The sequence below is a fragment of the Amia ocellicauda genome, chromosome 7, assembly GCF_036373705.1.
Source record: "Amia ocellicauda isolate fAmiCal2 chromosome 7, fAmiCal2.hap1, whole genome shotgun sequence".
Taxonomy (NCBI): Eukaryota; Metazoa; Chordata; class Actinopteri; order Amiiformes; family Amiidae; genus Amia; species Amia ocellicauda.
The window spans coordinates 44,165,411-44,188,124 of NC_089856.1; the positions used below are offsets into that span (position 1 = coordinate 44,165,411).

General features: G+C 40.3%; 2 protein-coding genes across 2 annotated transcripts; both read left to right on the plus strand.

Moving 5' to 3' along the window:
• Positions 1–1,101: 1,101 nt before the first annotated feature.
• LOC136753579 (uncharacterized) lies at positions 1,102–6,033 on the plus strand. Its single transcript, XM_066709819.1, has 3 exons — positions 1,102–1,206; positions 1,567–2,641; positions 3,578–6,033. Exons 1-3 carry the CDS (start codon positions 1,133–1,135, stop codon positions 4,556–4,558), a joined length of 2,130 nt encoding a protein of 709 aa, XP_066565916.1. The 5' UTR covers positions 1,102–1,132; the 3' UTR covers positions 4,559–6,033.
• Positions 6,034–9,726: 3,693 nt separating this feature from the next.
• Positions 9,727–22,638, plus strand: klhl6 (kelch-like family member 6). Its single transcript, XM_066709820.1, has 7 exons — positions 9,727–10,542; positions 12,441–12,606; positions 15,953–16,402; positions 17,216–17,453; positions 18,503–18,705; positions 20,024–20,237; positions 21,919–22,638. Exons 1-7 carry the CDS (start codon positions 10,283–10,285, stop codon positions 22,218–22,220), a joined length of 1,833 nt encoding a protein of 610 aa, XP_066565917.1. The 5' UTR covers positions 9,727–10,282; the 3' UTR covers positions 22,221–22,638.
• Positions 22,639–22,714: the final 76 nt, after the last annotated feature.

The following is a 22,714-nucleotide window of genomic DNA, read 5'->3' on the forward strand; positions in this document are numbered from 1 at the left end:
GAATGACAGAATGGCAGGGAAAATCTCAACAAGAATTTGATTTGTCTAAAACACATCCAGCCACAACCAGAAGTAGACTAGAAACATCAATGCAATAAAATGAAAGAACACACAACTGGCATGACAGTTATCTGGCTGCTCAAAAGCTTAATAATACACTTGGCAGTGATGTGCCAGGGAATTTATATAAATCGATGGACAGTGACAAAATGTGTTTAACCTGTGTACACATACATCCTCCTCTTGTGGCGAATAAGAGAAGCTTCTGAAATATATTGACCCACAGGAAGTCAAAGAATTGATGCTTGGTATTTGCCATTAAGTCCAGCTTCAGTAGTAGGTCAGTGTGGATAATTATCTGCCATTTCCCAATTTAGGCTATGGGGCTACAAAATTGAGTTCAGAAGCAGTGGGGAAGCACTTAAGTAAGAAATCAAATAAATACTGTGCCAATACTACTGGCATATGCAGGTCCTATTATAAATCAACAACAACAAAAAAACTAAAAACACTGGTGTCCCAAAAATGCATTGCACAGCCCTGGGGGACTGTACATGGTTACAGAGGACAAATTTAGATTTAAGAACAAAATATACTATGTCAGAAGACAGTAAAACAGATTTGTGTCTGTACTGAAAATAGTATCCAAGCTGCCACCACATCCTGGATCCTAGTCTACTGCATTTTCTTAAAATCACAAGGGATATTGTCTGTGTTCGCTGAAAGGAAGACTAATCTACATTTGTCGGTTTAGTGTGTCTATTCTTGCTAATGAATTCTGAACTCTTTAGCTCCATCTTGTGGTCATGGCCTAGAGTGTGACAATGAAAGCCACCTAGGCTTAATAGCTACACAATACAGGGTGTACCCATTAGTTAGAGAAGTCATTTGTTACGTTGCATCCTCTCTGATAAGATGCCCACCTGCAATCTTCAACGTCTGTTTCTTCACAAGTACAGAATGTCTCTAGGGTTCTCAGTTGAGTTCATCTAATGTGGTGACTTGATTTTGAAAAGTTAGCTCAGATCTGACCACAATCTCATGTGGGCACCAGAACTGGACTCCTATTTTTTATCATTTTCCTTTCTGTTTCAGGCGCATAAAGGGAGTTCTATGCAGTCATCTGCGTTTCATGTGGATGGCTCTCATGGGCCTAACCGTGCTCTGTGTAACTATTCAGATACTGGGGGTGGCCCGACAATCCAGGTCAGTTGCTGTACTTTTCAGGTACTGCAGACTATCATATGCTTATGTATGCTGGGAGCCTGCATCCAGCAGCCATCGTACAACAAGTACTGTCATATATATCAATGCAATGTTTGTGTCTCCAGGCAATCAAATTCAAGAATAGCGTTCAGTTTAACATTCACACATTGTAATACCTGCCAGGTATATTTTTGGGAAAATCTTATTCAGCAGTGTACCATTTCATCATTCTTTTCAGCATGGGGGGGAAGTATGAACAGAGGGTCCTCTTTTTACCAGAGACAGGCAAACAGATTTAATATATACAGGTAGCTTGTTCTGCATATTTCGAAGGCTAATAAAATGTTTTGTATTTTTCAGAAATGACAAGGTTCTGAAGCAGTTTGCCAACAAGAAGTTTTTGAACATGAGGTTCAAGTTTGAATTCCAAAAGACGATGACAACCACACAGCAGGGGATCGAAGTGCCTCCTGACAAGTTTCCGTTTATAAAACACACCCAGCATCGGAGCAGGGAAACCACTCTGAACGAGGGACAAACCAAAAGAACTGAAAAACTCAGACATGGCAATAACACCACTAAGGAAGCGGAGAGCTTGATGGATTCACCTCCTCCTGTAACGCAAGATGATTCCCGACCTATCATATCGGTGCAGATTTTCAGTCCAACGCAACAGGCCATTCGTCCAATCAAAAAAAGCACGACAGCTATGACCCCGGAGAAGCCAAAAGAACTCAAAAAGGAAACAACTGCAGCTCGTGGTGAAGGCATCGTCAAGACAAGCCTTAGGTCAAGTTTAGGAAGTAATGGCATGAAGTATACAGGACCTCTAAAATCCACTGACCCCAATACCAGTGAGTTACCCTTTCAACCAGGATCATTGGTCAGACCACTTGAGCGGAAAGTGACCCTAAGACAGGTTGTTAGCCATTCAGCCAAGAAAAACAAGACGGTGTCTTCAAGGGTGCCAACAAAAACATTGTCCTCCATATCAGTGCAGGCCTCAGATGACCATTTCCCAGCATCTTTAGTCATAAATCCAAAGAAAGATAAAATGTTGCAAACAAAGGTCCTACACTCACAAGCATCTGTCTTTTCTGCAGCTACTTCTGTTCAACAAAACCTGCTTTCAAAAAACAGTTCCACAATGATAAAATCCACTGCTTTAAAACCAGACAGGGGAGTGGTATCCACTTGCCAGGCAAAGACACACATCGTGTTCCTCAAAACACACAAGACAGCCAGCAGTACCATCCTTAACATTTTGTACCGGTTTGGAGACAGCAGAAACCTCACATTCGCTCTCCCCCTGAGCAGACACAATCAGCTGTTTTACCCGCTGTATTTTGCGGCTCCCTTTGTTGAAGGATTCAGGTCAAAGACCGTGAAGGGATATGACATTATGTGCAACCACATGAGGTTCCTGGCATCGGAGGTGAGCTTTTACCTGGTCTGGTCATTTAAATCAGATGTATGAACAACCTTTAATTGACTGAGGGCTCTTTTCTTGATATGCACAATGGGATAACTATAACTCTACATTGTCTTTAGACTCATTCAGAAGCTCTGTGTTTCTAACCTGATGGCAACTGCTGTTTTTAAAACATACACAAGTGTATTATTTGATGTAAAAACACCTTTTCTCTTTTAAAGTGTAGCCCTAAACTGTGCAGCCATATTTAATAGTCTGAGAACAATTATATACTTAGTCAGAACCTCTACATCAATGTATGCATCAGCTGAAGTAATAAATAATAAAGGCTTCAATTGCCCCAATACACTTTCTAACACATTGTATAGTCAACATTTTAAGAAACTTCTTTTGGATGAATGTATATACCGTATGTGATTAATCTTTCAGTAAGAAAACCTTGGAGAGGAAAGAAGGGGAAAAAAACAGATCTGTCTCATGGTTAATGTTTTTCCAAAGGAGTGTAATTTAAAAAAGGCAGACACCAAATAACATTAACTTACCACAAATTGCAAGTCACAAATGTGTACCCAATTGCGTAGTAGAAATTGACTTCAAATTATAAAAATCTGGCTTGCGGGTATTTCAAAGTTTTGATTTGCTCCAGGTCAAAGGTAATTTTGGAACTTAGGTGAGATCTAAAAGAACAGACTGACTGTAATTTAAACATTTAACGGTTACATTTTACTGCTGACATTCCGAATCTTATCTCATGTTTAGTTTATTTATTTTTTAAAGGTATATCTTCTACTTTCTATAAACAGGAGCAGCTCAACACATGCACCATTAGCACTGTTACCATTATTCTGTTTGAATTCAGCAGACCAAAAAGTATTTTAAAAGCATAACTGTGTTCACAACATAGAAAGCATTAAAAAAAATATGTTCTTCTTTTCACAGGTGAAGAAGGTCATGCCTCAAGATTCCTTCTACTTCTCCATTCTTCGCAACCCAATCACCATGATGGAGTCCATTTTCTCATATTACAAGAGCATTCCTTCATTCAACAAGGTACAAAACCTGGACGAATTCCTTACGAGCCCATGGCAGCACTACAACGCCAGCTTGACCAACAACCATTATGCCAAAAACCTGTTGACGTTCGATTTTGGCTTCAATAACAATGGCAACGATAGCCAGAGATACACTAACATGACCATCGTCATGATAGAGCAGAAATTCCACCTGATCTTGATCTCCGAGTACTTTGATGAGTCCATGATCCTACTGAAGAATGCTCTCTGCTGGACACTGGATGATGTGGTCTCCTTCAAGCTCAACAGCAGGAGCAACAAGACCAGGAAGGAACTGTCCCCTCAGGCCATGGAAAAGATAAAGCAGTGGAACTCCCTGGACTGGAAGATCTACATGCATTTCAACGCCACCTTCTGGAGGAGAATCGACGAGACGATGGGACGGGATGAAATGAAGCAAGAAGTGGCACGCCTTCAGGAGAGGAGGAGGCAGCTGATGAAGACATGTTTGCAGGAAGGAGGGGCTGTGGACCCTTCACAGATCAAAGACACCTCCCTGAAGCCCTTTCAGTACGGTGCCTCAGTCATTCAGGGATACAACCTCAACCCCCACCTGGACCCAGTGACCAGAAAATGGTGTCAGAGCCTCATCACACCTGAGCTGCAGTACACAGTCGTATTATATGACAAACAGTTTCCAGATTTAGCAGCCAAGCTGACTGCCACTGAAAATCGGTCAAGTAGAGACCAGGCCAGGACCAACCACTCAAGGAACTGGGAATCCAAAAAGGCCTTGACTAGTCAGAGACGGAATAATCAGTACGGGCCAAGAAATCATGTCCGTGTTCTTTACCAGAAAGACTTGACCAACTGGACTACACCAAGCAGCTTACAAAATGTGCCTTGAGACACATTGAGATTTTTCACCTTAGGAACTGTGAATTGTCTTCCGTATCAGAGCCAGCAGCAACTTTCAAAATGCAGGACAGTGTCATGGTCTGAGCCTACCACTTACATAGTTAAAATGAAGTTGTACTGTTGCAGCCAGTGATTCCCAAGAAGGGAACGTCAACATATCTGTCAAGCAGCCTTTTCTCCTGTTCAGCATCCCTAGCATCAGATTCAAGGAATAACCGATGTTGGACGCGAGCCAAAGTGCATGAGAAATGCTGCCAGAGATGAAGACTGATGGAGGAGCACTGGAGTGAGAAATTAACAGTTGAAACTGCAGTGGATGGCTCTGCATTGTACAACTGAATACCGTGGGAATAGGTCAGCGGTGTCATGTCACCTGGGAAACAGGACTTCGTAACTCTCAAAGGGTGGCCTATGTATCTCGAACATATGTAATTCTTTCGCCAGTTGGGGGATATGAAATAAAGGAAACCAGTAAAGCATACTTTCTCCAGAGCACATCTGCACCTAGGAAGTAATGAAGGAATGCTATTTCTCAAAGGTTTTATTAGGAATACATTTATAATATAAATAAATTAAAAAAACAGGAAGCAGGACCAAATGTAATTGAAATTCTCTGCTGTTGAAGTGTATTCCCGAGGCACTTTCTGGATAAGAAAGAATATATATATAGTTTAAGTTACAGTATTTTATTTTAGCATTCTAAAATTACCATTTTTGTACTCTTGTAGTATGGAATTCTTATTTTATAAGCAGATGAAGACCAAGCTACAACATCTGCAGCATTTGATCCAGACATCGTCTTCTTTCCAAACTGCAAGTCCACAGCACAAACAGTAGAGTTTAAATATGAAATATGAAACTAAATTAAATTGGTAAAACTGAATTATAAGGGTTACTTACAAATCCTTACCATTCTTGGCCAGCATGACATTTGGCATGACAGACTCGCGTGCAGACGTGGCCTCTGAAAACAGTGTGGGCTCACAGACACCTCAGAAGCCACAGGGGCTGCTCCTGCGTGGAACGCCAAGGAAGCGCTGGCCAGCCGAATCCCAATGCCTTGACCAGTCGCACTCTGCTGGTGAAGCCACAGCATACTTGGCTGTAACTGAGTCCAGATTGAGTTCAGCAGTGTCTGGATTGTATGGTTTTCCATGTAATAACATAAGAACATAAAGTTTACAAACGAGACGAGGACATTCGCCCCATCGTGCTCGTTTGGAGTACATTAATAACTAAGGGATCCAAGGATCCTATCCAGTCTGATTTTAAATGTTCCCAAATGTATGATGTAGAAGGCTTTTACCATTTGAGACACCCAGGATTCCAAGATCAGGACTGTATACTGCAACTCCAAAAAGACCTGTATTCCATTATCATGTTTTTGTTTTAATGTTATTTAAAAATATGTTGATTGTTCACTGTTTTTGCCTAAAGTGTTTATAAATTGTTGGGGGAAACAAATCCTGTGTTCTTGATGTCCAGGAAGTGATCATACACCATGCGTATCTAAAACGATTTTAAATTGTGGTATGATGTGATTTTAGATATGTGACGTGTTTTTCCAACATAAGAGGAATGTACTAACATATGCACATAAGTACTACATATACACAACATTATGTTTACAAGATCACTGCAACAAACGAAATCACAATAAGTCATATTGTGGAATGATGGAAACTTACTTAACCTTTGAACCTAAAGCAAAAAAAATGCTATCGATCATGCAGATATTCTTGACGGTTATTAGTTTCCCAGCTGTGGCATTTGGAGCTCTGAACTGAATCTATAATTTCTCTCATTTCAGTGATCCTTTCAAACACAAATGTATGATTGCTACTGGTTTTACAAATCCTAAAACAAACCCTGCCATGTGCGGTTTGACTGCAAACATTTAGTCAATTTTCACAAAAGAGGCGCACAGAGAAGCTGGAGCAGTTGGAAGGTCAGCTGCACCTTTTTGAATTGTTATAAACATCTCTACAGAGTTCATTCACACAATCTGTTTGGATATAAAGTCTTACAGCTGTCATTCAAACAGCATTGATTTTAATTTATATCAATGTGACAAACAGGCTAATAATAATCTATATTAGATATAATCTATTAATCTATTTCCATTCAGGATGTGGTCTTTGAGGTTCATCAGATCATACATAGCTCAGGGGTTTGTTTCTGTTAATAGTGAATTACTTTTCACTATAGGAATGTAATCAGAAATCAGATTAAGTATATTCATGTGTTAATCCTGTGGTATATTAATTCATGTGGAATCACACCACCTTATTTTAAAGTTTGGCAATAGTTAGAATTAAATTCAGTTACATTTTTATAATCAGTTACACATTTTAGTAATTCACATTTTAGAAACCTGCTATCATTATATGGATTAGTGACCGTTATCAACCGTTATCAATAGGAATAGACTTAAAATAGTTGCAATATCTTTGGTAGAGTATGGCGTCCTCTACAGTCCACATTCGACCACACCACCCACTTATTGCAGAACAAGGGCGAGAGACCCCTTGAAAGTTTGACAAGTATTTTCTCTGTGTCCTTTGAATGAAACGAAACAGGCAGACGTGTTGTACATTTAGAAAAAAACTGTTTGTTCATTTTTAAATTATGTTGACATAAAAACATGAGCACAACAGTCAAGACTGCAATGAAATCACAAATGAATAGATTAGTCAGGCACTAGAACAAAGCTGTGGGTTCTTCATTATTGTGTTGACTGTTGTTTAAGGAAAGCTCCATTGTTTGGGTGCATGAATTTGAGTGTGTGTCCCCCCAAAACAATGAACCCCAAAACCACTGCTGCTGCCCCCTAGAGGAGACTGAGTGCGAGACTAATTAAGTCCTGCTCCAGCTACACACTAACTATGGAGAGTACTGTACTAAGAGGAACAAGATATGCCAAATCACAATGTATTGACAACTTCTGTAACTGAACTACTCATAACTCAATTCATAACCACAAATCGTTTGGTTTTACATATCAAATAGTTATGTTTTTGACATTGACAATGTCATGTATTAATAATGCTCTGGTGTACACTGGTGAAATTGACATCACAGCTAACAAAAAACTAAATTAAAATAAAAACCGGTGTACAGATTGTCGGTTGAAAGGTTTTATTACATACTAAAAAATATCTGAGAACATATTGAAAGCTCTACATGAATTATTACTGCTGGAATTGCAATTCCATATTATATTAATAATACGACGTTATAATAGAATTGCGCTGTAGCCTATAGCCGACATCGTCTGTTAGTATATGCCACTAGTATACAGGCCAGCGGGCGGGGCTGCAGCTCTGTACACCCGCCTGCGCATCACAGCCGTTATTCTCTTTAAAACAATTCAGACCAAAGTATTACATGTTCAGTATAGATCATGCTTTGGGGTGTCGTTTGGGAAATGCAATTTAGCTTTAGCTATATTTTTTTGTGCCATAAATACATATTGAGTTTAAATTAGTATATGTAATTATCAATTATGCTACTAAAATAAATGTATAATTATATCGTGTTATATGGCATTCGCATTGGAACTCGATTAGCCTTGCAAAGCGCCGCAGCAGCAGCGTCAGCCCAGCGCTCAAGTGTGCTAGGAGTCGAGGCCCGGCCTTCACTCACTTCACTAACAGCACAGTAACCCTCAGTGCGGGACTACAGCCGGATCAACTCAGCTCAGCTCTTTTCTCTGTGCACTGGCACTAACTTTAATCTGCAGCCGGGCATGATCCGAGGTAGCGCTGCCCTAGCGAGGCCGCAGCTTACAGAGCTCCGCACTGACTGCCAGTTCGCAGCCATTGACCCCTCGACTCCAGGGAGTACAAACAGTAGACATCAGCCCCCAACAAGAAAAAGGAGAAAACAAACACAACACCGCCTCACCTGTCTGAACAAGTGGGAGAGAAACTCTTGCAAAGACTTCAGATCCCGCACAGCCCTCCCCTCCCCTCCCCTCACGCCTCCGAATCGACAAAGCTTATGGATCCGGTAGGTGACGCGCAGGCGCAGTCTCCAGCTGCTAATTACATAATAGGTTCCGCCTGGTACACTCACAAAAATAAATGACTTATTATTTTTATTTTACTTATAACAATTAAACATTTACTTGCATATTACTGCAAATTTACTTGGATGCACTTGTTATATTGGGATTACTTAAACCAAGTAACTGGTACTTGAATGTTTTTATCAGCTATTAATTAAAATGACTTGTAGGGTGAATTGTTTTGTTTTTAAAGTAACTTATATTAAACAATAACAAGTATATTTGTTTACTGAACATAAGTAATAGATTTACTTATATTTTACATTACTAGCAATTGCTACCAAATATTGTACATTACTAAGAATTTGTACATTCGTTTTTTGTGTGCTAGTTTTGAGTAAGTTTATTTATTAATGATTAGTATTATAGCATTGTGATAGCATTGTACTTGTTCCTTGCAGAAATTCCTATTAAAACGTTTTTGTAACAAGCAGTGACAGACTTTGAAAGAGCGCACAAAAAACTTTGTAACTAAAATAAAACATGTACGACAAATTTAAATTGAGGAATTTGAATTACACAACCTAGCTGTAAAGCAAGTACTTGGTCTTTGAGATTGTTAGCGAAAGCAATGCCAAACATACTACACGTTGTGATGTGTATCGTCTAGATGCGTGTGCAGTAGGCCGATGTGCGTCTTTCGATACTCAGTGTCATTGTGATTCCTTTGTTTTCTTTCCCCAATGAAGATGATCTCACAGCAGTCCCAGAGCTGACTCTGTGCATCCCAAAATGACCTTAATTAGCTCTACAGAGTTTGGAGATTCACAGAGAGTTTTAAATAATCTGCTGTTAAATACCTCTTCAATTACTCACCTTGTACAATTCAGATCTGTTCTACACATGTGGGATGAGAAGACGGCTAACTCAGACTTTTGGTTTCCCCATCTTCTCGGGGGCATCCAACAGTCTGTCAGGTGTAACTGAGTTCACAAATCTCCTACTTAACTGCACTCCCTAGCAGTGCAGTTGCATTGTATTTAACATGTCCATATATTGAGGTCTAGTTATCCATTCGTGTTGCTACACTTTTTTCTTTTTTGTGTCATACATACTTCCTCCTTCCCTATTGCTTCACTTGCTGCCTGCTTGAAGACTAGTTGAAAAGGAACTGGGAGACATAGAGGTAAGGTTTGATGAATAGACAGTGCTCCGAAGCTCAGCATATTGTTTTGATTATTATTAGTAGTATAATTACAAAAAAGAAAGCTTCTTGATACTGAAGCACAGAGAAAAAATAATCTAAACCTTGCGTCTTCATAACGGACGCCGAAGTGAGGAGTACGGCATGGGAATTATTTTTCAAAAGGCCGTTACTTTCACATTGGAAGTTCTCAAAGATGTAGCCCAGCGACTCCTTTAACTGTCGACATGGCGTTGAGAAAGTGCAGTTTCCTGTTTTGCACCTGCTGGCTACAGATAAGCGAAGCACGCAGTCTTTAACAGGAAATCCACCCTTCAGCTGTAGTGTGGCCCAGCAGGAAAGCAGAGAACGTAACACACACACACACACACACACACACACACACACATGCTTACCACACACGAACATACAAAACAGCCAAAGTCCGATACACTGCAGCCGCTGTTGCGATACGAGGATGAGCTGCCGGTTCTGGAGAAAGCGGGTTCTGTGTGAGTGAGATGGGCGACTCGGTGGAAAGGAACACGGACGAACCCCTGGGGTCCCTGGAGAGTGACCAGCTCAGGGAGGCCATGGGGGTCCTGGAGTGCTCCTGTGAGGGCAGGGTGAAGTTCGATGACTCTGGGCTGTCCTTGCAGCTCCAAAGGGGCCTGGACTCGCTCCGCCTCGAGAACTCCCTGACTGATGTGACCCTGCACGTAGCAGACACCGAGTTCCCCTGCCACAGGGTCGTCCTAGCAGCGGCCAGCAACTACTTCAGGTAAGAGCAGTTCCAGGGCTGCCATTATAATGTTCATTTCTGGATTCCTTGTAAGAATGACCAGGGCCACACATTGAGGGGGTCTGCCCTCACTATGTGCGATATTATTGCTGTTATTTACATTTTTGGTTCTAAAGATAAACACATTGTGAAAACCAGGTGTTTTACAGCATTTGTATGTCAGTCACAAGTTTTTCGAACACCCCCAATACAGAATATCTCCACTAGGCTGCATCTAAAATATCTACAATAAATAACACTTTGTCAGGCATGGTTGATTAAGAAAGGAAAACATTTAGGATTAGACAACGGAGAGAAGCTGGGACCATGAAACGCTATATCTTTACTTAAGATTAGGGTTAAGTGAAGATAGGTGACAGCAATGATAGCTTTAATCTTGTCTGGAACATTGACTCATTGACGCACCCTATTTTTATAATTTGCTTAGTTTTTCACAAAGTTAAAAAAATAATTGTGAAGTACTTCCCCATCAAACTATATTTTCTCTGTAGTAAGAGGACTAATGGGCATACTGTTATTACACTAAAACAATATCAATTAGTGTGGAATCAGTTGATTTTGTGAAGCACAATTTACACATTTCAAGTTAACCTGTTGCAGGTAGATTGTAGGACGCTGGTGGAGATCTAATCCAAATCAGTTTGAAGTGCGGAATGGTTTGATTAGTCCAATCCATCTTATTGAGTGCTTAAGTAAATGTTTGTATACATATTTTCTTATGAATGTGAAAAGCATTACTTATCTTGTGACCCTGTAAATCATGACAGGATCTCAGGTTGCTCACCAGGACATGGCCCTTGAGAATCTAACAGTTTAAAAAGTATTACCACATTTGTTTTGCATTTTATGGTAATACTAGACCATACATTTGGAGTAGCTGTTTGCAGTAATTGTAGCCTAGAGCCACTGCACTGACATATATATCTCCTAGGCATGCTTTTACATTGACAAGCAAACTGATTTTATGTTCACGTGGGCATTGTACTATATAAATGTACTTATCACACATTTCCATATATTTTCAGTATGTTCACATAAAAAATAAGAATATTACTGCTTTTATCTTGCAACTGTAGCTAAAATGACCTATTTACCATATAATACACTTGTCTGGTATAATTAGGTTTCTGCACAATGCCTGTTTAGAGAAGTAATATGTAAAGAAAGTCGATAAATTACAATTGAGCAGTAAGACACTGGATTTTAGACACACACAAAACAGTCAATTTGACTACTTGCCCCACAGAACATGCCTTCATTACCATTAGTCAAAGTTCATTCACTTTGTATTTGATATACTGCTCATATAAAACAATTTGCCACATAGCACTTTCACAGATTGAAGACAAAACAAAGACACTTACAGTAAAGTCACTATGAGCAGAAAAGTCAATTTAACTAGAAACACAAATCTCCGGGCACTAAAGGCACAGCGCTTTGCTTCCCCTCCGAGTCATTTGTTTATGGTGAAAGCAGACACGGGGAAGGAGTGAGTTTTTCCTGGGATGAGAGTGGATCTGTAGGGACAGGTTTGGTCGAAGTCTGAGGACTCAGATCTCACGGTTCTGCATCCTGGTCCAGCTAAAGCGGGGACCGGTCAGCAGTCTGGACAGCTAGCAGGAGCTGTTCCTTCTAAATCATTGGGGCTAGGGCAGTCTTTTAGTATTGTTCACACCTGTTTGTGCCCTTTAAGGACAACCGTCACAGTTTCTAAAATGATTTATTTATATTTCTGCATGTGTGGGTAACTATTTCACAGCAATTATTATTATTACAATAAGTAGTAGAAGTACTAATAAGGTGTTAATGATAACGCCCCACTGAATGTAATTATTAACTGAAACAAATAATTTGAGATTTTTCTCCTGGTTTTCTAGGGCCATGTTCTGTAATGATCTGAAAGAGAAATATGAAGAGAGAATCCACATTAAAGGCGTGGAAGCAGAGACAATGAAGATCCTCCTGGATTACACCTACACCAGCAAGGTGCTCATTACGAAGCAAAATGTGCAGAAAATACTGGAAGCTGCCAGTCTATTCCAGGTGAGGATTAAGCTACAGATTAATAAACATGGAGGGAGGGGTGGTTAGGCATGAGTGTCTCTGAATCTAAGATCATTAGACATAGCCCAGGCTAGATCACAAACTAATTTACAAACACACAAAAACAAAACATTACATGTGAGGAATATAATTGTGTTTCGTTCAGCTTACTCTCTCAAGAAGTATAACATTTCCAAGAATAAATTACAATTTAAAAAACAGTTAAATTTATATATATTTAACTTCATGGCCTAAGAGGCAAACACAACACATTCTTGCTGTACTTTGCTTGGAGTCAAAAAACTCTAATGGCACAATATCGAGATACTTCTGAAATTGGTTTTGTGTCTAGCAGTATCCAATTTTCCACATCAGAGAGTTGGTACTCCCCTACAAGCAATATTTCAGACAATATTACAGCTCAAGTCTTCCAGGACTTCTTGGAGTCTTCCTAAAATGAATATCTTACCTCCTGACTGAAAACCTCCGGATACAAGTTTATGGTCCCTTATTTACATCCAATGGTGTAAATATAAAAGCTATAATTTGTAAAACAATGTACACATTGTTGGAGTTAGTTGATCAGTCACTCAGTGACAGTGGCAATGATTTTGAGGTAACACTTTACAAAAAGTTACAGTGTATTTACATAGTAGGTACTAAGCACAATGTAATTATGCATTATTACAATGTACTTAATGTGTAAAAATGATTAACAGTAATTGTCTGATAAGGAAGCCCATCAGGAGGCTACCTTAGGAGCATGGCGGACTTTTTACATATTGAGTACATTGTAGTAATGCATAGTTACACTGTACTTATGAATAACTACATACACCGATCAGCCATAACATTATGAGCACTGACAGGTGAAGTGACTAACACTGATAATCTCGTTATCATGGCACCTGTCAGTGGGTGGGATATATTAGGCAGCAAGTGAACATTTTGTCCTCAAAGTTGATGTGTTAGAAGCAGGAATAATGGGCAAGCGTAAGGATCTGAGCGACTTTGACAAGGGCCAAATTGTGATGGCTAGACGACTGGGTCAGAGCATCTCCAAAACTGCAGCCCTTGTGGGGTGTTCCCAGTCTGCAGTGGTCAGTACCTATCAAAAGTGGTCCAAGGAAGGAAAAGCAGTGAACCGGCAACAGGGTCATGGGCGGCCAAGGCTCATTGATGCACGTGGGGAGTGAAGGCTGGCCCGAGCTCAAATTGCTGAAAAAGTAAATGCTGGTTCTGATAGAAAGGTGTCAGAACACACAGTGCATCACAGTTTGTTGCGTATGGGGCTGCGTAGCCGCAGACCAGTCAGGGTGCCCATGCTGACCCCTGTCCACTGCCGAAAGCGCCTACAATGGGCACGTGAGCATCAGAACTGGACCACGGAGCAATGGAAGAAGGTGGCCTGGTCTGATGAATCACCAGTTCAAGGTGTTGACTTGGCCTCTAAATTCCCTCTTTCAATGTTAATTACAATTCTGTGCAATAGTCAAAAAATACATGTTTAATGGACAGGTGACTGAATTCAATATAGAAATGCATGCAAGATGAAAAGCTAAACAAATATACAATTCATGTTAAATTAAACCAAGGGATTCCACACGTATTATACACGTAAGAAACGGTCCATGAGTGTAAGATGCATAGTGTGCAGCTCCGATCTGTCAATCGCCTCCAGTGGAATTAATGACTGTAGGAGATGCATGGACGTAAGTATATAGTCATGTTTATTACATGTACCATATGAACAGTTTCAAAAAGTTTAACTCGGTTACTGTATATCATAAGTCAGTATACAAAAACAATGTTAACATCTTCCTGCTATGTACATGTATGTATTTGTGTACATGTATGTGTAAGGGTGACAGTGAAGCAGTGGAGCAGTGGTTAGTGGTGCTGCCCCACAGTTTCTGGGCCACGGGTCAGATTCCTTGCCTGTCTGTCTGTGGAGTTAGCTCTTCCCTTGGACGCACAAGTTGTCAACAGATGCTCCGATCCCTAATGATTTTGGCGTAAGATTATTAAGGCTAATACATTGCTAAATGTCTCTATACATCAGACACTACAGGCCTTTGTGAAGGCGTATGAAAACACTTGTAGCCAGGAGCTGGTGAAAAGCAGAAAGAGGTTTTGACTATATCACAGCTTTGGCTTCTAACTGAACTGTGGTAATGTAGGTGTTTCTGCATAAAACCAGCCCCTTCCGCAGTGTTCACACAAATAAATTAGCGACAGGTTTCACTTTTACAGTAGTCAGTTTTCTCACTCTTACTGTAAATATGTCAAAGATTTCCCACACAATCAAAACGAAACTTTTTTTGTGAATTAAAGGCTTAAATAAAGGTTTAAAACAGAAAAATATCTTTAAGACGCATCTTTACGATTTCTAATGATTTTCATCTGGGAGTAAAGTGCACCTTGCAAAAATCAGTAAACTCACTAATTTCACTCATTTTTTTTATACTGAATATTAGCTTCCTAGATACACTCAAGTTATTGTAATAATGTTAGGATTTAGTTTATGTTGTTAGTAGTTGGTTCCAGTTTCCTATCATTTCATAACCAAAGTTTGTAGAAATAAAACACATGCCCCCAGGCCTTGTAATATGGAGCAAATCATGGTTCAATATCACTTGTTAATAGAAACTTGTCATTCAGTAGTATTTGTGTCAACAAGCCACCTTTAGATTTCAACGTGTTTATTTCACTTAAAAAAAAAACTAAAAAAAAAAAAAACTATAACAGAGGTGTGCAAAATCATTTGAACCTTTTATTTATACCAACCAGCTGAAAACCTTTAGGGAAGTGAAAACCAATCTGACTGCTGTTTTCATTTTTGTTTCCATTTCTATGTGTCTATTTAAGCAGCCCCAGGGGGCAAAAAGGTGCTTGTTTATTCCTGTGGTGAGTCACAAGAGATACATTGAAAGTCGCAGAGATAAATTTAGAGGTTGGTGTGTTACTGGAACGCTGTACTTGTCAAGCAGGGCAACCTGACATCTTGATTATACTAGTCTTAGATCGGAGATAAGCATGAGTTAGCAAGCTTGGCTGTTTGCAGTATTTCCAAGAGCCATTGCTAAACAGTTAGCATATTCTTTTTTTTTAATGGATAACTATTGCAGTTTGGAAAACGATTGATCTATATGTCCTCATTTTGGGGGGATAAAGTACCTGTGATTGTTCTGTTCAATTCCCTCACATTCCCATCAACATCAACATCAGCATCATATTTCAAATTAACAAAATTATCCAAGACTGTTTGTGGTCACCAGAAACAAGCGTCCTTTCAAACCTCCTTCACTATTATATTAAAGCCCAGCTTCCTTTCTTCTCGCCACAGTTCCTGCGGATGGTGGATGCCTGCGCAAACTTCCTCACCGAGGCTCTCCTCCCGGACAATTGCGTGGGCGTCCTGCGCCTCGCCGACACGCACTCCTTGGGCGTGCTGAAGACCCGGGTCCAGAACTACATCATCCAGAAGTTCCCCCAGGTGGTGGCCTATGAGGAGTTCCTGGAGCTGCCCGAGGACGTCTTCTGTAGCATCCTGCAGAGGGACGACCTGTGCGTGACGGAGGAGGAGCAGGTGTTTGAGACGGTGATGAACTGGGTACGGGCGCAGGAGGCCGAGCGGCTGCCCCTGCTGCCTGACATCCTCAGACACGTGCGCCTGCCCCTGGTGGACCCCTGGTACTTCGTAGAGCGAGTAGAAGGAGATGAGTTGATCCGCAAATGCCCCGAGGCTTTCCCTCTTCTGCAGGAAGCACGGATGTATCACCTTTCTGGAAATGAGGTGGGCTAATTTCTTCCAGGAAAGGAGACTTTGATCTCATTAGGTAAATGTATCCATAAAGTTACAAGTATGGATACAAAACAATGTATGTAAACAGATAGTTTCAAAGCATGTTTTACCACCTTGTTATAAAAGCCAAAGACATTGTTTATTTAATTAATTTACTTCCCCAAAACTGGTTTCCCAAACCTCTGTGTGTAGTGGTGGACCAGTGTTCTGATTTGGTCTAACCCCTTGGTGACCGGACATTTGGAAGTCTTAGAGTTTAGTTATATTATTACAGTGGCCCTCCACTTAATTCGTACTCTTCGTTTTGTAACAAAAATATGATTTACAAGAAGTGTGAAATCTTTTTTCCCCAATAAATCTATTACATTTTGAAACTGACACGACTGCACAGAGCAACATCTTTGAGCATTTTGAACAAACGAATGATAATTGCTCGCTTGCACTCCTTCTGTTAAATAATCTTTTTGTCATCATTCCGTTGCAGTGAGAGAATGACTATTTTAAAGGTGAGCTATCCACTCTGATGCACTGAATGGCCAGTTCTCTTTGTGGAGTCGTCTCACTGGTCTTAATCATAGGATACTGAGTAGTAACTTTTCTTCTTTCCAAATACTGCAACTACAGTAATGTGTGTCATATGAGAGTGCGGTCAGCGTGTCTGAGGCCCTAGTCAGATTCATTTAGCACTGCAAGTTACGAAGATGCCGCAGACAATCCAGTACAATTTACAGCTTTGTTAAATGACTATTTGATTCTTTGCACGCACTGCTCATTTGAGGAACTCACTCTGTGTGGCGATTCCAGGTCATTTCCGAGCGCACAAAGCCAAGGGTGCAGGAGTTTCAGTCGGAGGTGTTCATGATCATCGGCGGCTGCACAAAGGATGAGAAATTTGTGTCCGAGGTGACTTGCCTCGACCCCTTGCGCCGAAGTCGGCTGGAGGTGGCCAAGCTCCCCATCACGGAGATGGAGGCCGAATCAGAGAACAAGAAGTGGGTGGAGTTTGCCTGCATCACCTTCAGGAATGAAGTGTACATATCAGGTAAGTGCGCCCCAAAATTAAACCACCAGCGCCCCACAGTCACAGTAATTGTGTTCATAGAATCAACTCTCAATCTAAAAATGAAAGATTGTGGTCAATTATTTCCCACAATCAGTTTTAAAAGTTATATTATGTAACAGAGACAGTCAAATATATTTAATGTGGATTCATTTTTTATATACATTCTTCTCTTGGTATATAGCTGTGCAGACATACACAAATATACACCAAATCACACATTTTTATAATTGGTTTTGACTTACAGAAAATACAACCTCATCTTTTTTTCATGTAAATGTGAGTTTAAATATGAGGATGTGGTTTGGCAGGACTTTTCTTTCTCTGTTTTCTTTTTATTTAGTGTGTGAATTGAAACCCTTTGTTCCTGACTGTAGCTTCCTGTGAGAAAACACTATATCTTATCTGTGAAATGAGTGTCTGAAGAGTTGCTACAATAAAATACAAAAAATGGGGTGGGGGAATTAACATATGTATAAAACTACATCAGTTGCCATATGAGCCTAATATAATTACAATTATAGTAACAACAAAATATCTTTAAGAGGATGTAGCTGTCTTTTATGCAGAGTATTTTACAGCATCTCAAACATGAGATGAAATAGGTTTCATTTTGTATTTCATACTGAGAAATGAGTATAGGGGAATCGAATTCAAATAATTTGCTCAGACTAATCCACAGTATGACAGAGACAGAGAGCAATCTGAAACTGGGAACTCTCTCTTATATCGCCAATTTCATTAAGCAATGAATTGATGATCTTCCTCTTCATTTCTTGGTGTATTCCATGGTTTCACTCAACGCACTCTGTAATTGTTATCCACTTTTATTAAAATCCATAAGAGAGTTAGGATGCAGATTCATATCTGACATTTCTTCTGTGAAGCCCTGTTTTGTGGTTTGGGACAGAGTTGTCTATTCAGCTGCCGCATGGCGGGGATTTCTGTGTTTGAATTAAGCTGTTGTTTTCGGTGTAGGTTCCTTCTTTCACTCTTTAGTTCCTTTGTGACTGAATGTGTCATTGGTGCAGGTGGGAAAGAGACGCAGCATGAAGCATGGAAGTACAATGCCTCCCTCAACAAGTGGATCCAAATCGAGTATCTCAACACCAGCCGTTGGCGGCACAAGATGGCAGTCCTTGGAGGGAAAGTGTATGTCATCGGTGGCTTTGACGGCGTTCAGAGACTGAACAGTGTGGAAACATATGATCCCTTTCACAACTGCTGGACGGAGGTGACGCTTTCTCTGTTAACTAATTGTGAAGGATGTCCCCAAACATTCAACTTAAAATAGCCTACATCACTCAAACACACCCAAACAAGCACCTGTTTTAAACTTCTTTTTCTTAAAGTGGTGGTCTTCACTTCTTTACAAAAAAGCCTACATGATGTTGCAAAAATGGTGACACAAAAGGTATCACTTACACAAAACATCGCAATGACAACAAAGGCGGACTTGAACAGTTCCAGCAGCAAGGCAGGGATGAGAATTCCTCCGTCACATCATATAGTTTAACACTTACTCATCTCAGGCGACCTCAGCCAAACTGGTGGATGTTGCTTTACAAACAAAGATGTGAAAAAGTCATGGAAAAGCAGCAGCATCAATGCAGTGATTCGACTCTACTGGTTCTGTGAAAGCACTGATTTGTGTGCTGCAGTCTGCAGGACAAACACATTCCTGGTTTATTTTCAAAAGGAAGGAGAGTGATTGATTCTCCTACATTGAGACCCCCACCATGTAAAGCAGGGGTGCCCAACCCTGGTCCTGGAGGACCTCCCACCCTGCTGGTTTTTGTTCCAACTGAATTCTCAATTACTTAATTGAACCCTTAATTGAACTAATCATTTCCTAAATCAGAGCCTTTTAATTATTTTAAACAGTAGGGGTTTAATATTAAGTACAGGATTGTATAAATAACTTATTAATGAATCAACTTTTTTATTACACAATTTTAAAAGTGAAATCTGAGCAGATTATTACTTCAATGAAAGTTATTAAGAGTCCAGAACCAGAGTTGAGAACCACTTATTTAAATTCCTGAAAATAAATATCTTATCATTCTATTAATAACCATTATATATAGTTAAATATTGAGAAACTCAGTGACCTACAGTGGCTCCCAGTGGTTTTCTTCAGGAAAGCAAGATTATAACACCAAGCACAGAGAAGACCTCAACAAAACACAAACGAGTGTATAATAATACGACTACTACTACTAATCATTTCTCTCTATATATAAAAGATATCCAAAATTATCTAAAATCATGTTGAAAATATCGATTCCATCACTAACCCAGTGCTTCATCCTCTGTCTGGATCCAAAACAATAGTTTTTACATTATTTTTTTTACATTCACCCATAGAGAACCAGGATTGTGCAAGAAGACACTGTCTCTTTAAACAGGATGTGCAATTGATTAGTAATTAACTCATGAAAAATCTCTAAAACTATTATTGTAAAGCCTTTCATGAGTACATCATGAGTACATCGTGCCCCCCAGTCTGTGTCACTCTCAGTGCTGATCCTGGTGTTTGTATTTCCTCTCAGGCGGCCCCGCTGATGTTGAACGTGAGCTCCTTCTCAGCCGCGAGTTACAAGAAGCAGCTGTACGTGATTGGAGGAGGACCCAATGGCAAACTGGCCACAGACAAGACACAGTGCTTTGACCCTACAACAAATAAATGGGCCTTCAAGTCACCGATGCCTATCGAGGCAAAGTGCACCAACGCTGTGACTTTCAAGGATCACATCTATGTAGTTGGTTGGTTCCATATGGATAATTTCTTTCCTGGAAAACTCACAGCAAAGGAAATTGGATGTGTGTGTGTGTGTGTGTGTGAGAGAGAGAGAGAGAGAGAGAGAGAGAGAGAGAGAGAGAGAGAGAGAGACAGAGAGAGAGAGAGAGAGAGAGACACCCTCACCCCTACCAGTTTTCCCTTCTCTTCATAAATCTGTCTGGCCTTGTTATTACATGGAAGGGGTGGATAAAGGCTTTTGGTCCACCAGTAGGTGGCACTGGACCCCAAAAAGATGAAGCATAAAACCATATGTTTTTCTTGGCTGTGGAGATTAAAATAACTTCTATACCTGCAAACTTCCCATCCACCAGATTTGAGATAAAAAGAGTACAGGTTACATAAATGTAGTTACTTCCATTAGCTTTGATTAATTCCTAGATTAGATTTGTTCTTGCATAGTTCAAAAACATTAAATAAGGTATCAGATTGATTAATAACAAAATAGAAAGATTGTACCTTGTAGAAAAAAGTTCCCCCAAGCAACACCTAAGATAATGGAAACATTGGAGAGAGACCAATATGAGAAAGTCTCTGCCAATCCAGTATTTCCTCAAGCTGTTTCTTCAAGGATCCTAGTGTCCCGCTTCTACAATAGGACTGGACAACCTTTTTACAGACTCCCATAATCCTCTGTGTCCCTGTCGAATGTACAGATTGTGAGATATGTCAGTTAGGCTGACTTTTTTCCGGTCCCTTCATGATCCTAAATATGTCCATTGTGTCCCTATTGAGCAGATTCCTCTCTATCCCAGACAAACGAGATTCTGTTCCTTTAACTTGTCTGTGTAGCAGAAACCTTTAAGACCAGGAATCCCCATGCTTGCTTTTCTTTCAACTGATCGCAGAGCAACAATGACTTTGTAACATGGCACCCAAAAGTATACAAAGTACTCTAAATTGTTTCCGACTCGCTCATTTCAAAAGAGCAGTATAACATCCTTTGTTTTCTATTCTACACGATTAACATTCAATTTGCCTTTTTTTATAGCTGACTCAGTATTGCCTGGAGGAGGACAAAGCTGAGTCAACATAAACACCTTTTTGTTTTCATAAGTGTCTTATATTTTGCTGCATCAGCCAACCCCTGAAATCTCAATCTCGATGGTTTTCTATTTCCGTTGCTGTTTCAATACCAACATGTATGATTCCTGTAATCATTTCTGCAAATGTATGTGCAAAACTTCAACAGGCTAAAATATGCATCCTTCAGATCTTCCTCAATTCTCAGTTTTTCCTAAGAAAGGAGTCCTACAGGATTTTCCCCAAGGGCTTCCTGAAGGAGCCCTGCAGGAAATCGGCAGAGAACTCCTACAATCACATCCTTCAGGGCTTTGCGTTACACAGAAGTCGGCATATTGTGGAGAATTATTCAACGATGCAATGGATGCAATAGCTTTATTACAGGAGGGCTGTGGTAATATGTCATCCAAATCTCATTGGCATGAAGTCAAAGATGAGATTGGGAGTTTTATTTCTCTCCCACAGGTTTATTTAAAACTAAATTTAATTAACCAAATGGTACAATATTTTATATAATTTATTGAGTAAAGCAAAACACTTTGTGAAGCATAACCACCAAATAATACTTTAATATCCCCCAAAAGCACAGTATCATTTTTTTCTCCTTTCTCTTTGGTCTGTTAGGTGGTGCAATGAAAGCTCTGTACTCCTACAGCCCCATGAAGGACACCTGGAGTCTGGTCACGCGGTTCAGCCACGAGAGAGCAAGCTGCGGCATCGCGGCCTGCAGCAACAAGATCTTCATCACGGGGGGCCGAGACGAGAAGAATGAGGTCATCGCCACGGTGCTGTGCTGGGACCCCGAGTCGCAGAAGCTCACGGAGGAGTGTGTGCTACCCCGGGGGGTCTCGCACCACAGCAGCGTCACCCTGCGCAAGTCCTACACACACATCCGCAGGATTGTGCCCGGAGCGATCTCCGTCTGAGCACAGAAAGAGACTGCCATTGATCCCCATTCTTCCATTTAACCACAATTACTGGTGTAACATATTACACCATCTGCACTGAGATTAATGGCCATGTGTTCATGCTGCTCTATGGCAGGAAACCTGTATAGTCAAATATAACTGAGTGTCAGTGACCATACTGCCTTAAAAACTATTGTTTATGATGCGTTCGGTACTTCATACCAAAAGACAAGCTGAAGGACTTTCAGAGTGAGCACCCCAGTTTTGTTTTGGGAAGGCTACCAAGATTGATTTGTATGCTATGTGTTTATGTACCTTGTACTTTAAATCAAAAGTATGTACAAGTCTTACTTGTGACCAGGCAGGACCAGGTGTGCTGTGAAAGACCAAAGTACTTATGTAATAAAGGTTTAATAAAATTGTGTTTTTCCTTTAAGATTGGGGTGAGACTAAAAGCAAAATTGAAGCAGGACTCCATAGTAATTCAACTTACTCTACATGCCTCTATAAAG